The sequence below is a fragment of the Motacilla alba genome, chromosome 4 (genome assembly GCF_015832195.1).
Source record: "Motacilla alba alba isolate MOTALB_02 chromosome 4, Motacilla_alba_V1.0_pri, whole genome shotgun sequence".
NCBI classification, from domain to species: Eukaryota; Metazoa; Chordata; class Aves; order Passeriformes; family Motacillidae; genus Motacilla; species Motacilla alba.
Window position 1 is genome coordinate 43,306,649 of NC_052019.1, and position 14,885 is coordinate 43,321,533.

Below are 14,885 nucleotides of genomic sequence, written 5' to 3' on the forward strand. Positions count from 1 at the left end.
TTGCCATAAAACTAACTCAGTGGTGTATCTCTTACCACATCTTGTTTTGTTTTTATTTTAGGTGCACAGTACCAATGAGAGACAAAGAAGGAAAACAGGATTATCGGTATTTTTTTAAATAGACCTAACATTTCACAGACTGAGAATTTATTTAATTTCTGAGGTGTAGCCAATGTAATAAGGATGTAAAGTTAGTCAGTACAGTGAGTATCTGCTGGAAGTTTACCTTCCACTGGAAGGGGCAGAGACCTATCAAAATCAATGCTAGTCTGTGCAGTTCAGATCTGGATTTGTGTCTCATTTCTGGTAAAACCCCTGGACCTTTCCCAAAGACTAGGCTGGGAGTACTTCCCCTCAAAGTGGGAAAGTTGAAGGTTTACTGTATGGCCAGTATAAGTGTAATTCTTAAGAATGCCTGACGTAAAACTTCAGAATTTCTGAGTTCAGCATTGCACCTGCTTTAAGTAAATACAGAGGGAAGCAGTTTTCAGCTACCAGGCCCCGCCTCTCCATGCTTAGATTCTGTGATCACAGATCACAAACACTGTTTGAAAATCCTAGCTGCTATTGAAAGGTGTCAGCATTTCATAGGCAGGTTTCTACCTTGAAGTTCTTTGTAGACCTAATGAAGGTGTTACCTTGCTAAGTACTTAGCCTTCCACAAGTGTGAGATAACAAACACTGAACGATAAAGTCACCCAGGAAGAATTTAACTGTGAGGCTGGGGGTACAAGGCAGCAAAAGTCCTGTTTGCAAAGCAGTGCTGCTGGGAACGAGTTCAGAGGCAACACTGTAAGGCAGCAGCACGGCTGTTTGGGGCCATCGTAGTGCCAATCCTCCCAGTAGTTCCCTAGCTTTGCATCCCTGAGAGAGCTTCCTGTAAATCGCAGAGTTCACTTTCCAGCAGAACTTCCAGAGCCTCTTCACTTTGTCAGCTCTGTGTTCCTGTCAGATCTTATATTCTACCACTGGTCTTGCTCCTAGCAGAGCAACAATTATGAAAATATCCCACAAACTTTGAATTTAAATCTGCTTTTTAGATTGTGTTTTTGTAGAAATGCAGCAGCGATCATTTTGTGAATTCCTTGTTATGGCAGGGGCAGGCACGAGGCTTATTTAAAAAGACTAATTTGAAAAAATGCAAAAGAAAATTCATTAAAACCTAGACAAAACTGATGAATCTAAGATATTTCAAAAAAATACCATAAAGATTATTACTACTACTAAGATTATGAACAGTGTGGAACTGTAAACTATGTTTTTTAGGGTTTTTTGTAACTTAGTGCTGCACATTATACATTTATCTTAAAATCTATGTTTAGTCATATTTTATATAGAAATCATTATAGCTCAATGCCCTTTATTCTAGTGGTTTTGAACCCCTCATTTGATCATGTAAGAGTGAAGTTTCTGCTTCAATCGCAGTTATTTGAGTCATTTGAATTGGCCTTCTCTTTAAGGGAGCCTTTTGTTCTGTGATAGCACCCTGCTGAGCACAGTCACTTTGCTTTTTAGCACAGCATGAGATTTCATCAAGATTTTTGAAGTTTGGCTGGAAAAGGTTACAACCTGCCCAGATCACTCCTGGCAGCTGGCTGTCAATCCAAGTTCTTCCCTGCCAGCCCACTCCCATTTTTATCTAGGTCTGTAATTCATGCTTGATGCCAAAAAGAGTGGGCTGTTTCCATATCTTTTACTGGTGCTATTGGGACTTTTTATTATTATTTTTGGTGCAGAAGTGTTTGAATTACCACTTTTGTATTATGAACTCTGTAACAATTGGTGGAAAATTGCTGAAGGAAAAGAAAGAGGCTTTGCAACAGTTTGGGGTCTGATCTCTTTCTACTTACCAGTGATATACCAGGTCTTTAATTTTCAATATTTTGTTTAGTTGAAAGGGTGATATGGCTTTCAGGGAAATATAAACTTGTGATATAAATTTTATTCCTTGTTGCTTAGCTTCTGAGTGAAAATAATTATAAAGGAGTTTTTCTTCCTTTTCACTAGGTTCATGCCAGAGCCAAACCTTCCCCCATTGATTTTGTACGATACAAAATCTTTGCCAGCTAATATGAACCATCAGCAAGTGATAAATATTGATTGGATTCTTGAGAGACTTCCTGACCTCCCCAGTGTGAAGAGGAAAAAGCTTGTTGAACAGTATGGGATTCTTCCTGAACACAGCTTCACCTTATTGGTAGGTCTATTGATCAAGTGCTAAAATAAGCCTAGAACTTCAAAGGTGCGTAGTTCTTGAAAAGATTTACAAATGTCATATTAACCAGCTGTCAGTCCTTATGAACATTCTGACTTGGAAGTGTGTCCAATGCATGCTTCGTACCATGGAGCCATACACATAGGATGGTGGAAAAAAGGAACCAGACACAGTGTGCCAAGAAGTGTTTCTCATGCAGAGTGCAGTCAGATAACTGGTACTTAATATTGATCTTGTCTGTCTAGACATTCCTGCACCCCTGACTGACTGCAACAAATGTACAGCTTCTGGATACTGTCCCTTGTCTGCAAGTGTCTGCTCTTCAGCTCTGGGCCTGCTGCAAGGCTGCAACATTGACCATATTTATTGAGCATGAATCAAAATCCAAAGTCTAAATCTTTCAGCTTCATGGGCTCCTTGACCTACCTTCCATATTATTGGAAACACTTCCCCTCCTTTCCCCCCAGATTTATTCTTAGGGAAATATAGCAAATAGTTGCACCGTATCAACTTTGACCTCATAGTGCAGTTTACCAGGGATAGGTTCAGAGGAAGGGATGAGAAGGGAAACAGTGTGGCAAATACTGTTATAAATAAGGAAGTGACGGCAAAATCTCGTAACTCCCAAAATTATTCTAGAGGACTATGAGCTTCTTAAATGCAAACTGTCATCTCTCTTTGCCAGTGGTAACTCTAGGGAGGGAGTTAGTATACTCATCCTAGATTAGACATTTCACATACCCAGCTAAGCTATAAGAATGTCCCACTTTGGTTACCACTGTCATTAGTGGAGATAGAAGGAAAAGGACTTTTTCAGAGTGAGATTCAGAGCAGAATAAGTACTTTAAATTGTCCTCCGGAGGAGATCCTTTCTTTGACTATAAATGAAGGGAGAGGAGTGCACATAACTACCTCATATCCCTTCTTTGTACGTCTGTAATTTAATACACTTGTACAGAGGCTGTTTCTACAGGAAGAAAATGACTCTGTGTTCTGAGGAAAGCTGTTAGGAAAACTGCTTTTGTGCTGCTGTGCCATTTTAGTGAGTTGCAGACTGTTTGGTGGGCAGGTGAGTCATAATTCTCATCAAAGTCACAAGACTGCAGTCACAGTATTGAGAGGTGTCAGCAGTTCTTACCTTTCTATTTCATTGTATAAGCTGCAAAATATGATTTTGCTGCCAGCATTCCTGTTCATGCATGCATTTTTTCCACATATTTCTAACATATTAAATTAAGTGTAAGAGTAGAAAGGGTAGATAGGTCCTGCATCCTTTTTTTCTGAATTCTTCTACTTCTTCCTCTCTTTAGTGCATTGGTCTTGCCAGCTGCTAAGTACTACAGCTGCTTGCTCATTTTCCAAGCCAGTAGTACAGGGAGGAGATAGGAAAAGCAAAAGTAAGGCTCGTGGTTTGAGAAAAACATGGAGTGAAGGAACGGAGTAGGGGAAAACCTAAAAATGATGCAAATACAATCACTCACCACTCCACAAGTAGACTGATGTGCTGCCAGTCTGCAGCCAATGGCACTGACTGCATCCTCCAAAATGCCCTTCCCTCAGTTTTCCTTGTTGAGCAGAGCAGGGAATATAGCCAGTTTGGGTTGGCTGTTAGACTGCGTCCCACCTGGCTTTGTGCTCATCCTTGGCCTGTTTGCTGTGGGGGACAGAGTGGAGAAAGAAAGTTGCTCAGCAGTAACCAAAACACCTGCGTGTTGTCGGCGTTGCTGTGGTCACAGATCCAAACCACAGCCCCCTCTTTAGAACATAAACTCCATGGCAGCCACACCCAGGGCATCCACTCCTTTCTCTTGGCATTAGCCCACCTTTCGTGCATATCGAGTTGCTGGTATGGGTGGCTTCTGTCATCTCTGCCAACTAGCCCTATATATTTGCCTCATCAACTGCCCTTTCTTTCAGCTGTTCTCTGAAATCCTTTATTGCCTTTGCTTTTCCCCTTCTCCTTTTTGCTACGTATAAGACAATTAATGAGTTCCAAGCTGAAATTTGGGATTCAGCTTGTAATAAGCTAATGCATCCATTTGAATGCATGAAGTGAGCACATTCTTGGTTGCAGGTCTCCTTTTATTGTGCATTAGAATGTCAGCCTGCACACTCCCCACCAGCGCTGCTTGCCTGTGCACTGGGACGCCCGTTAACCTTAATTCATCGGGAAGCGCCGTGTCCGTCGCTGCCTTCAGCTTGCATCAGAGGCTGCACAGGATTGCTGATAGGGCCAGATGCACACATCTAATGAGCATTCTTTCAGGTTAGAGTGCCCAGGAGTGCTCATTAAATAAATGGCAGTTGTAGAGGAATGGCTCTAAAAGGCAAAGTCTGTTCTGCACCAACTTAATAGAGAAAGCATTTTGTGCCAAAGTTGCAATCAAACACACATACTCCAGCATGCAGGCTAGCTCCTGAGCTTGCTTCCAGGTCTTTGTCCTCATACACAGAAGCTGCCTGTACGTACTGTGGTGTTGAGAAACTGAGATTCCTCCTTTGCCTAATTACAGGATGTACTGAAAGGGAAGAAGTACCCTATTAATATCTTCGTATCTGAAATGCCTTACGTGTAAATGGCTTAATTTTTGGCAGTTTTATATAAACTGCAGAAATAAATTATATTTCTGATTTTTCTTCATGCAGAACTATTCTTACTCATAATTCTTTGAGCCTTGCACACTCTGTGGTATTTGGGTACTCAGTTTCTTCATGCAGTTTCTACTTTGCTCTGTAAACTGGTAAGCTGGCAAATACATCAGTCAAGAAGGATCTCTGACAACTTTGCCAATTATGGTATTGCAGTATTTTCATCTTGCTATCTGTTGAGTAAAAGCATAAGCTATATTGGCATAGACATTAGTGTATTAATGCAGACATTAATGTATTAATGTGTTAATGCAACGCTTCACTTTCAAAATGAGTGCTGAGGTCCAGGGAGGTCCAACCAGAAAATACATTGATTGTCACAGCACAGCATGAGAAAAAACAGTCTGATCACTTCCTTTGTCATATGAATTCCAAGTCTTCCCGTGCATCTACTAGTCTTCTGCTTACTCAGATAAAAGTAGCTGTTCTGCTTGGGCTCATTGCCCTGGTGGAACAATCACGTTGGTGACTTCTTCAAACAGTCTGAAGTGGCTTGCTGGAGAAATTGGTTTTGACCATTTTGTTTCATGCCCTGCCATTCTCAGACATGCTAGTACACAGGTGAACTTATGCTTCTTTTAGAATTCAAATCACTATACAAGAAGCTGTAGGAAAAAGTTTGAATTTTCTTTGACTGATCTGCTTTTCTCCTGGATGTTCTGGGGTTTTTTCCCCTGACAGTCTTGTACGTTTTTGCACAAGTTGTTACCTCACAGTTGGTTATTGTAGGAACTGTGATGGTGAAAATGGGAATAACAAAGCAGCAAATTACATTTTATTTGTGAACACTGAAGCAGTTCTCTTCTTTAGTTCTTTGCGAAACATTACTGGTCTTTAAAAGAATAAGTTTGAATATAAGAATACAGTAAAAATACAGTAAGAATACAGTCCCGATTTCCCTGGTATTCTGTAAAATAAAATATTGTTTTAAATTTGTTTAAAAGGTACCTGAATACTAGAGTTTTTACATCTCACTGCTATGAAATCATAATTTTAAACCATGTTTAAGAAAGAAATTTACATCTGATTGAAATATTGGTATGTCAGGTTTTATGCCAGTGAGACTCACATGAAGAAGTTACAGCATATTTGGTGTGTAATGGGAGCATGGAGTGGCCTGGATTACAAACATGATGCTGCTATTCCAGATTTCTGGTTTCCTTTCAATGAAGTTTAGAGTATTCAGAATAAAGAGAGAGCAGACAATCAGCATTCCTGCAAATCCGGCATGTTGGAGCGTGCAGTGGTTTTCAGCTCTGATTTGCCGCAAGGGACAGGTCTGTGAGGGTGTGGGTAGTTGGAGTGAATTTCGGAAGAAAGTTTACCAAAATGTAAGCCAAATTGAAGACAAGTAGTGCAGTATCTAGAAACTGAAGGTAATCAAGTTATCTCTACATTTTTTTAATATGACAAGAAAACAAGGAAAATGTTTCATTTCTGTCAGTCATTCTGATGTTTTGACATTCTGCCGTACTCATTTCAGTCTAGCATTACTGGGTTTTCCTTCTCTTTGGCTACAGAAAATGACATTCTCTTTAAAAAACCCAAAATGAAATGCAAGGGAGTTTTGGGGAATGTTTCTGGTTATGTGTGCACAAATAGTGAGTATGGGGTTCAGAGACTTAGTAGCATATGTAAGTCTGTCTCCCTGAGTTTTCCTGGGCTTCTCTGCACTTGCCGCCTGGAAATCATCTGATTAAAATGCGGAGGCTGCATATGTTTGTCCTTGATTTTTCAAAGGTCTGGCAGCAGGATCAGAACTGTAACTCCAGCCAGGCTGTAAGTATCCAGAAATTGGGATGTGCCCACTGCTAGGGATACGCTCTGTAGCCTGTACATGATGGAAGTGCTGGACGTGCTGCATCTCAGCTGTGTAGCTGCATTCAGACATGTGGCATCTGCAGACGTTATTTGCCTGTGCATAATGTTGTAACTAGACCTTCTCTGCCTGGAATGTTTGTAAAACCTTCTGCAGCATGTGTAAAGAACCCAGCATTCAGACATGCTCACTTTTTCCTACCTAGATTGGACAATCGTTGCTGTGTAAAGAAACCCGCTATTTAAATAATGAGTGTTTGTTTGTGCTGTTGAACCCTGAGGTGAATTAGAAAGAGTACAGTACGTGGCAATACATCATTCTAGGAATTCTGCTTAACACACACAGTTTTTAATCAGGTTTACTGTGCTTTGGTAATTGCGTCATTCCTTTACTGTTTTTTCTTAAGTCAAATTTGCTCCTCTAGTCTATTTAGCCTTATTTTTGCGTAATTTGATTAGAGAGTAACTGCTAGTTAAATTAGAATAGTGGAGAAGACTAGAATGATGTCAATGTGTATTAGATAGATAACTAGTGGGAGTTAGAAGGTTTACCTTGGTTCACAAGAGACTTCAGTGGTTTCCCAGGCTGAGAACTTGGTTTCTTTGGTCATGGTCTCCAGGTGAAGGGGATGGGTCTGATTTCTGTCACACCAGTTTTACAGCACTGACTTTAATCTAGGTACATTTTGTTTTGTTTCACAGAACAGAGATCAGTAGTTTGCAGTCTTCTCAAAAGCCGTACATCATTATCAATGAAAAATGTGGTGTCTGGAGCTTTTGGAAGTTTGTGTTGTGAAAGTTTGGAGAAGGAAAGTCTAAAATTCTGTATTGCTATGGCAGTAAATGGCCTTTAAAAACAAGGACAAATAAGACTGTTTTGATGGGATGTGAGTGGAGAACTCAGGCTTTTTGTGGTTACCCTGCTCTTTTTGCTCATAACTGTTCAGAGATCTGGCTGCAGTCAGTATGTGTTTGAGAAATGTTTTTGCTGTGATGACTGTATCCTTAGAATAGCTCCTTGGCTATCTCTAAGCTGTTGCCTCCTGACTTCTGAGAGCTGGCTTGTCCTCCTGTGTGTTTATGGCACATACTGCAGAAGTCCAGTGGCATGCTGGATTTGGATTCCTCCTTTAAAAGGTAGGAGCTGCCACTTCATACCTCTTCAGCCTTCAGTAAACCTAATGAGTTCTGTGCTGCATTTAAGGGTCCATCAGTGCCTTGATGACAAACACCACAGCATTCAACAGACTGTGCAGTATCAGTTCTTCTAAAAACAATCTCAGATTTCACTTAGGCTATAAATTGAATCTCCCACTGTCATATCTTCTGAGCTGTTTGTGTGCTGTGTAAAAGCTTACCATAGCTTCTCAGAAAAAAACTGGAAAATAAAACCCTGCTTCTTACATATGACCTTTCCATATCTCTGAAGGGTAAATGCAAACGAAACTTACTAATTCAAGGCAAAATAAATAGAAGTGATTTCAAGATCAAGAGTGAAGTAGTTGCAGACAATTTCAGGAAAAGGCTCTTCTTGGTAAAAGGTAGCCTGGCAGCCTGTGAGAGCATTGTATTTTCTAGTGTTATACGTAAAACACTTGCAAAGATGAGAAAGCTTCTGTCCAAGTGCTAATTTTAGGGAGACATTAAGAGAAAAATCATAGCTCATTTGCTGGAAGTTCCACTGAAACAGGCTGACAGATAAACTGTATATTCCTGTTCTAGGCATAAGATTGTTGGCTGTTATGTTAATAAAATTACTCCCAAGACTCATGACTTTGCCATGAATTCACAGCTGAAGTTTACTCTAGGACTGAGCATTTATATGTTGAGTGTAATTGTGTAATTAATTGTAACCTGTAACCTGTGTCACCTGCTCCAGGTGACACTGCCTTGGCAGGTGGATTGGACTGGATGATCCCCATAGGTCCCTTCCAACCCTAACAATTCTGTGATTCTCTAATCATGTTTGCACTCCAGTATCCCTTAGATACATTTAACTTTTTATGAACAGAATGAAGATGGACTAGCAGAATTCTTTGAAAGTGTGGTAAAACAGACCCAGATGAAGCCAAAGAAGGTGATCGGCTGGATTCTAAAAGACCTGCTCAGTTACTTGAAACAACATTCCCTTACAGTAAAGGAAAGGTCAGTCTTCTTCACTGCTGCAGTGGTGAGACAAAGTGATCCTTTTCTCAAGACTGGTACCACGTCACTCCATTGCTTATGGCTGCTTTAGTTGCTCCCTGTGAAGTTCGTTAATCCAGGCAGTCCTGCACAGGCCTTGGCTCTGTCCTGCTGAATGGAGTTAAGACAAATACATGGCAGACGAGAGGATCGTGTAGTTGAGAGTAGCAGTCAGTGTTCAGTCTTTGGAGTGTGATGATGGTACGGCGGAGTCAGGCCTTACCAATTAGTACTGAACATGAGGAAAAATAGCTTGTCATACTGAACTGTGTGATCTTTAGCAAGCAGCAGTAGCACAGATACATTACAGCACCTTATTCTCTGAGGTAACTTCTGCCCACTTTTTCCCCAGCCCAGTCAGTTCTTTTCTCCTGGCTGACCTCTTGAACCTTCTAGAAAAAAAAGAAATTTCTTCTACAGCAGCGAAGCAGGTAAGTATCTTTTTGATTTTGCTGTACTCTGCATCTGTGGCTGCTTACTTCAGTTGCATAGCGATTTTATAACCATTGTGTACCAGTACTAGGGTTGCTTTAAAGGGAAATTATTTACACTGTTGATAAAGGACAACTTCTGTATCTATGCTATATACATATAATAGATGCAAATGCCTTACGTTTTTATATAATCTTAGAGACATATCTGCATATTCACTTTTAGAAGAGGGCAGAAGCTAAATAGTAGACTTAAACAATGTGAATTGAACTCAAATAAATCCTGCTTCTGAACAGAATAGACAGTAGATCTCAATTTCACTATTCCAGTCAGGCCTGCGTGAAAGGTCAGTGGGAGCTAATCCATGGCTTGCAGTTAAGATGAGAGTATCAGTTACTAGATTCCTAGGGACAGTAAAGTCTACGTTCCCAGGCATTAGCACATGGGAAAGGATAGAATTCATCCAAGTGCAGTCACAAAAAGAGTTCTGCATTGGTGTACCTGAGTCAAAAGTGGCAGAGGTCTGGCCTTTCTTTTATCCTTGCTTCTTTGAGCAAGTGCTATCATGAAGCTCTCAAGCAAGTAAAGCTGGGTTGGTTTTTTTTCATCTTGCCTAGGACAGTCTGAAAAAGCAGCTCTTGATGATTTATATCTAAAATTTTGAACTGGTTATGATGAGAACTGGTGATGATGGATGTGTTTGTAGACAAAATTTAGAGGCTTTTTTGTGATGGGCCATAATCAGTCATTTACCTTAAATTGTTGCAAGCTCATTTATATGGAGTGATTTGTCTTTTCAGATTAATTATTATACTGTAATTAAGTGCATTAGGTGACTGTTTCAGTGTTTATCAGTGAAAATGTCAATGAACTGTGAATGAACTTTCTGGTTTGTTTTCTTTTTTTGGAGATGCTTGTGGTTCTTAATTAAGCTGGTCTGTGTCTGTGGATAGCCAGCTGCATAAGACAGACATCATAAATAGGGATTTAAGTGCCTGGCTTCAAGCATGTGTGTTTGGCAATTTTGTATTGGAAAAGTAAAAGCTTCAAAAAGGAGATAAAGTATTAATAGGAAAAGCACTGGAATGCAGAGCAGCTCTTTGCCTGCGGGGTTGTGGCACACCCATCAGTTTGGTGTCTGTGTTTGAAAAGGAAGCCTCAGAACTCCAATCTGAAATCTCTTCCTTGTGGAGGTAGGGACAGGGTACTAATGCTCTTCTATGGGATTTTCTGCTTTGTGATATATTTGTGTGCCAGGCACTTCTGACACATTGTGAAGTGTCAAGAATTTCAGAAATGCATCTGTTGTTTAATTACCAACTCCTTGTAATGTGCATGTTGTCCTCAGTGATCTGAAACTGGACCCAGAAGTCGCAGTAGTTTGCCCTCACCTAGTGATGATGCTATGAAACTGCAGAAACCTTGCCACATTTAGAAAAGTATTTTGGTTGCCTGGATGTCAGAAGAGTAACAAATGTTTATAACAATTCTCAGCAGTAGGCAGAGACACTGGATGGCCCGAGGGCAGAAAGGGCTATATATACACACCAGCAGATGAACTGCAGCTCCTGGGGAGGGGAGCATGATCTGCAGTGGCAGACACTGATCCAATGGGAAAGGATGGAAGGGTCTGATGGGGTGAGCACACAGACATGTGTACACATATGTGCTCGCTGCGGGAAGCTGTTAACCACTTAAATTATTTAAAAGGTTTTGTGTTTGGGCTCTGCTGTCTAAGGCAGTAAAAGAGGCAGATAAAAGCCATGAGCACTGGCTGTACACACTGAGCATTGTGTGGTGGGATGCATTGCCAAGCTAAGGGCACTGTGCGCTCACATAATTACCATGTAGGTAATTACAGAGCTCATGCATAACTTGCCATCAAACATAGCGTCCCACTCCAGAGGTCTCCAAAGCAGTTCCAGGCTGGCGTGCCTGTGCAAAGTGGGGAGCAGCCTCCAGCTCTGCTGGCACGTGGGGCTGTGGGTGAGCATGTCCTGGATCAGATGGATACATGTTGCCTGTGGCCCAGCCCAGAGGCACCATTTTGAAGCCTACAGTGTGAGGAGTCGGTGCTGCTCACCCAGGGCTGGAACGAGTCTGGCAGGAAGTGTGCCTGCGATGGGGCCTTGCTCCTCAAGTTGCCAGGCCGGCCGGAGGTCAATGTCTGATGTAACAGACCTGCCTGGAGTTATGGCACTAGGGGAGGAGACTGGTTCCTGGGCCAGGGAAGTGGAAACTTGTCCCTGCTGCCAACAGCCATCCTGAAGCAACTCCGTATGGATGCCCTTGTCACTGGTTCATGGAGATCTCTTCCCAGCAGGCCGTGGAGCAGAGCAGACCTTGGGTTTTGCTGTCTTCTGCTGTTGCATAGGTCACCCACATAGGAATAACTTCAACATATCTGCTTGGCACCCCTACTTTAAAATAGATAGCAGGAGAATGACTACAGTACCCATATCTAAACAGAACCATCTGCTTTGACAATTATGACTACACCATCTGGAGGACTGGACCCAACCTGCCCCCCGCTTCTCTGAGAGGCTGAGGGACACCCGCCAGACATGACAGCTTACATCACTGGAAAGGAGAGGTGCCCACAGGACTTGCTGGAATGGTGCTACCTGATGCTCTCCTCCTGTCCTTGGCAGCAAATCACTGCAGATAGGGTTTCCAGTTGGAGCATTCTTAGGCACAGCAGTCAGCTGGCATGGTCACCAGCTGCAAAATGTTTGATATGATGCCCATGACAGCCAGACGGGTAAGTCCTGATTAATTCATCCTGACCAATGCTGCTAAGCCTGCATAGGTGGAGACCACAGAACATCATTAAAATCTAATCACGCTCAGGCAAGAATCAATCGTAGAAGCTACTGAGATTTCAGTAATGGAAATGAGGCCTGAGATTCACGTTTTGGCTCTGGAGACTTCATAATTTGATCCTCCTGTGCTGGTGCAGGCAGTTTTTGTAAATGAGTTGAAATCGTTTTTTAAACTGCTTTCTTTAGATTTGTACTCCTTGCCAAGTGGAGAAACACATTTTTTTAAAGTGCATCTTTGACAGGTCTTGGCCACATCTCTTTCTGCTTTCCTACATACCTGTAAACAAGCAAGGGCCTTGATAACATTGTTGCTCTACTAAGTGGAGATGCTTGTTACCAAATGGGAAGGGACACATGATGCAGCTGTCACAGAGAAAATCTGGTGCCTTCAAGGTTTCTAATGGGCAAGCTTTCCTCAGTGCCAGGAAATATTTGGCATAGGCATAACAGGGAATCAGAGCTGGATCTCTGACTGTCCTGATCTAAGTCAGCCTGATGTAGGTGTTGCTTCTGGGTAACTCTGCCATGGTTGGCTGCATAGGTTTTGTTCATTGCAGATTTCCCATTCCTGCAGCCCATGGCAGCCTGCTTGAATACATACCAGTCCTAAAAATCCCATCTGCCTTTTTCCAGGAGAGTGAAAAGGCTTATTCGTTGTCCACTCTGATTTGTGCAGTACTTTAGACTGTCCAGGGTGTTTTCCTAGAGGTTGTGCTGTGCCTGGCAAGGACAGGGCTCATTCTGACAGGTGACATACAGTATGGTTGCCTTGGGAGGCCTGCAGGACAGAAACCTTCCTGCTTCATCCCTCAGAGAAGAAGCAGAAGGACTGCCAGGAGTAGCAATGGAGTGCAACAACAAAAAAACCCACAAAAAACCCAAAAAATAAAAAAAAACACCATCACAAAAAAAAAAAGGCAAACAGCTGCAGACAGGCTGAATCTCTGTTGGATATATTTATTTCTAGGATTGTTCCAGGTAGCACTGGCATGATGATTTTTAAATACCACACTAGAAGGAAGATCTTCTAGAAGACATCATAAACAGCACTGATTTATTCAGTGTAAAGATCTGAAAGCTTTACTTACAGCTATTGTATCTCTGGCTGCTTATCAGTAACTTCAGTATTGTGATCTGCCTTTGGCCCTCTCTCAAGGAAAAATTAAGATGTAGCTGCCACAATACAGCTGTGTGTCATTACCCTCTCACAAGGTCTCCAGAAGAATTGATAAGATCCCATAAAAGGCTTCAGAGTGCCACTGGCAAACAAATATCCTCTTGCAGCAATTGTATGAATGCACAGTTCTTTAATACTTGCTGTGAACAGAGAACTCTTTAACCAAAGGTGTACCCACAAATTTGTCATGCTGAAGCAAATTGCTGGGGTGGTTAAGATCCCATCCCATGTGCATCATTCTACCTGAGTTCTCTTGCTGCCCTGCAAATTATTTAACAGGCAGTTTGAATGTCCCTCCTTGTCTTCCCATCGGAGCCTCTTCTTCATCCTACAGGGAATATTTAATGCTGAAATTTTGACATGACATGCATTTCCATATTGAGACACAGCAATGGCCCAAACATACAATTATATCTTCAGCTCAGGATGGAGCACACCGAGCTGTTTTAATAAGGGTTTTCTTACTCTCCTCCCACGGCCCTGAAATAAAAGCAAAGGGAATACAGAAAATGACTGCCCAAGGAAATTGGTTTTTTATAAATGTTCTCTCCTCTCAAGTGTATTCCAGGGCAATAGTCCTGCTGCAGTGTAGGAAAACACTAGCATTAACAAGTGATTATTCCACAGGCCTGGGTTTGCCCAGCAGTCCAGTACTTGGAGATGATGCATAGGTGGGCTGGAGCCACTGTATTCATTCTGCTTGGCACCATTTTTCTTCTGCTTTGTCATACATATCCTCATTACAGCCTGCTGGCAAGGACTGGTAATGGGATGAGTTACCTGGGATTGGACTTGGTACAATAGTCAGCTAATCGCCAGTTCCCGGGCAGAGCCATTGCTCATGGAGATGCATTTCCGTGCTGCTCCCAGGCAGTTCTGTGAATGATGTGAGAAGAGCAGGAGTACTGGCAGAGGAGCAGCCTTGCAGCCATCCCTGCTGTGCTGGCTCCTGTCCCAGCCAGGGAGCAGCAGCTCTGGGCTTGCCAGCCCAGAGGAGCAGGGGGTTGTGCTCAGCACTCCCCTCTGGAGAGAGCCCAGCACTGGGGGCGCGGGCAGGGCCCAGGCTGCGGGAGGCTGCGCAGCACCTGCTGCCAGCCATGAACCTGGACTCGTGCAGGAAGTGGCAATGCTTTGTCTCAGTACAGGTGGCAGAGAAGGAGGGAGGTACAAGGGCTCTTTCAGAGACGCACATGAGTAAATCTTGGGCTTGTTCTCGTTTAGACAATCTGCTCTTAGCAAAAATAGAGCTTCTTGGATCCATAACCGAAACACTGCATGTAAACAACGTTGGTAAGTCAAGCCACTGACCTTTGCTGCTTCTGTTGTGATTTTCAGGTGCTTGCAGAATTGTGGAAGGGAGAAGGGAAGACTCCCCTTGAAATTGTTAAAGAACAGAAACTTGAACTGTTACAGGATCAAAAAGAGCTTGAACAGATCTGCCAGGCAGTGATTGATGGACAAGAAAATGAGGTGATTATGATGGTGCTGGGAACCTTCTGCACTGTGGCAGTCTGTGGCACTGAAAGGGAGTTAAAATAGCCTCTCTTTTTTTTCTCTTTTGATGGCATTTGAGCTCTGGAGCCATAGC

At 42.4% G+C, this 14,885-nt stretch overlaps 1 protein-coding gene across 2 annotated transcripts in view; it reads left to right on the forward strand.

The window, feature by feature from the left end:
- Window positions 1-14,885, forward strand: part of GATB (glutamyl-tRNA amidotransferase subunit B) — a 42,233-nt gene that overhangs the window by 24,729 nt on the left and 2,619 nt on the right. Inside the window, exons 8-12 of one of the 2 annotated variants that reach the window (XM_038136774.1) lie at window positions 62-106; window positions 2,008-2,197; window positions 8,694-8,827; window positions 9,219-9,297; window positions 14,633-14,767. In XM_038136774.1, the coding sequence (XP_037992702.1) occupies window positions 62-106; window positions 2,008-2,197; window positions 8,694-8,827; window positions 9,219-9,297; window positions 14,633-14,767 (583 nt within the window). The remainder of the gene's footprint in view (window positions 1-61; window positions 107-2,007; window positions 2,198-8,693; window positions 8,828-9,218; window positions 9,298-14,632; window positions 14,768-14,885) is intronic. The other variant, XM_038136775.1, reaches the window with a different exon arrangement.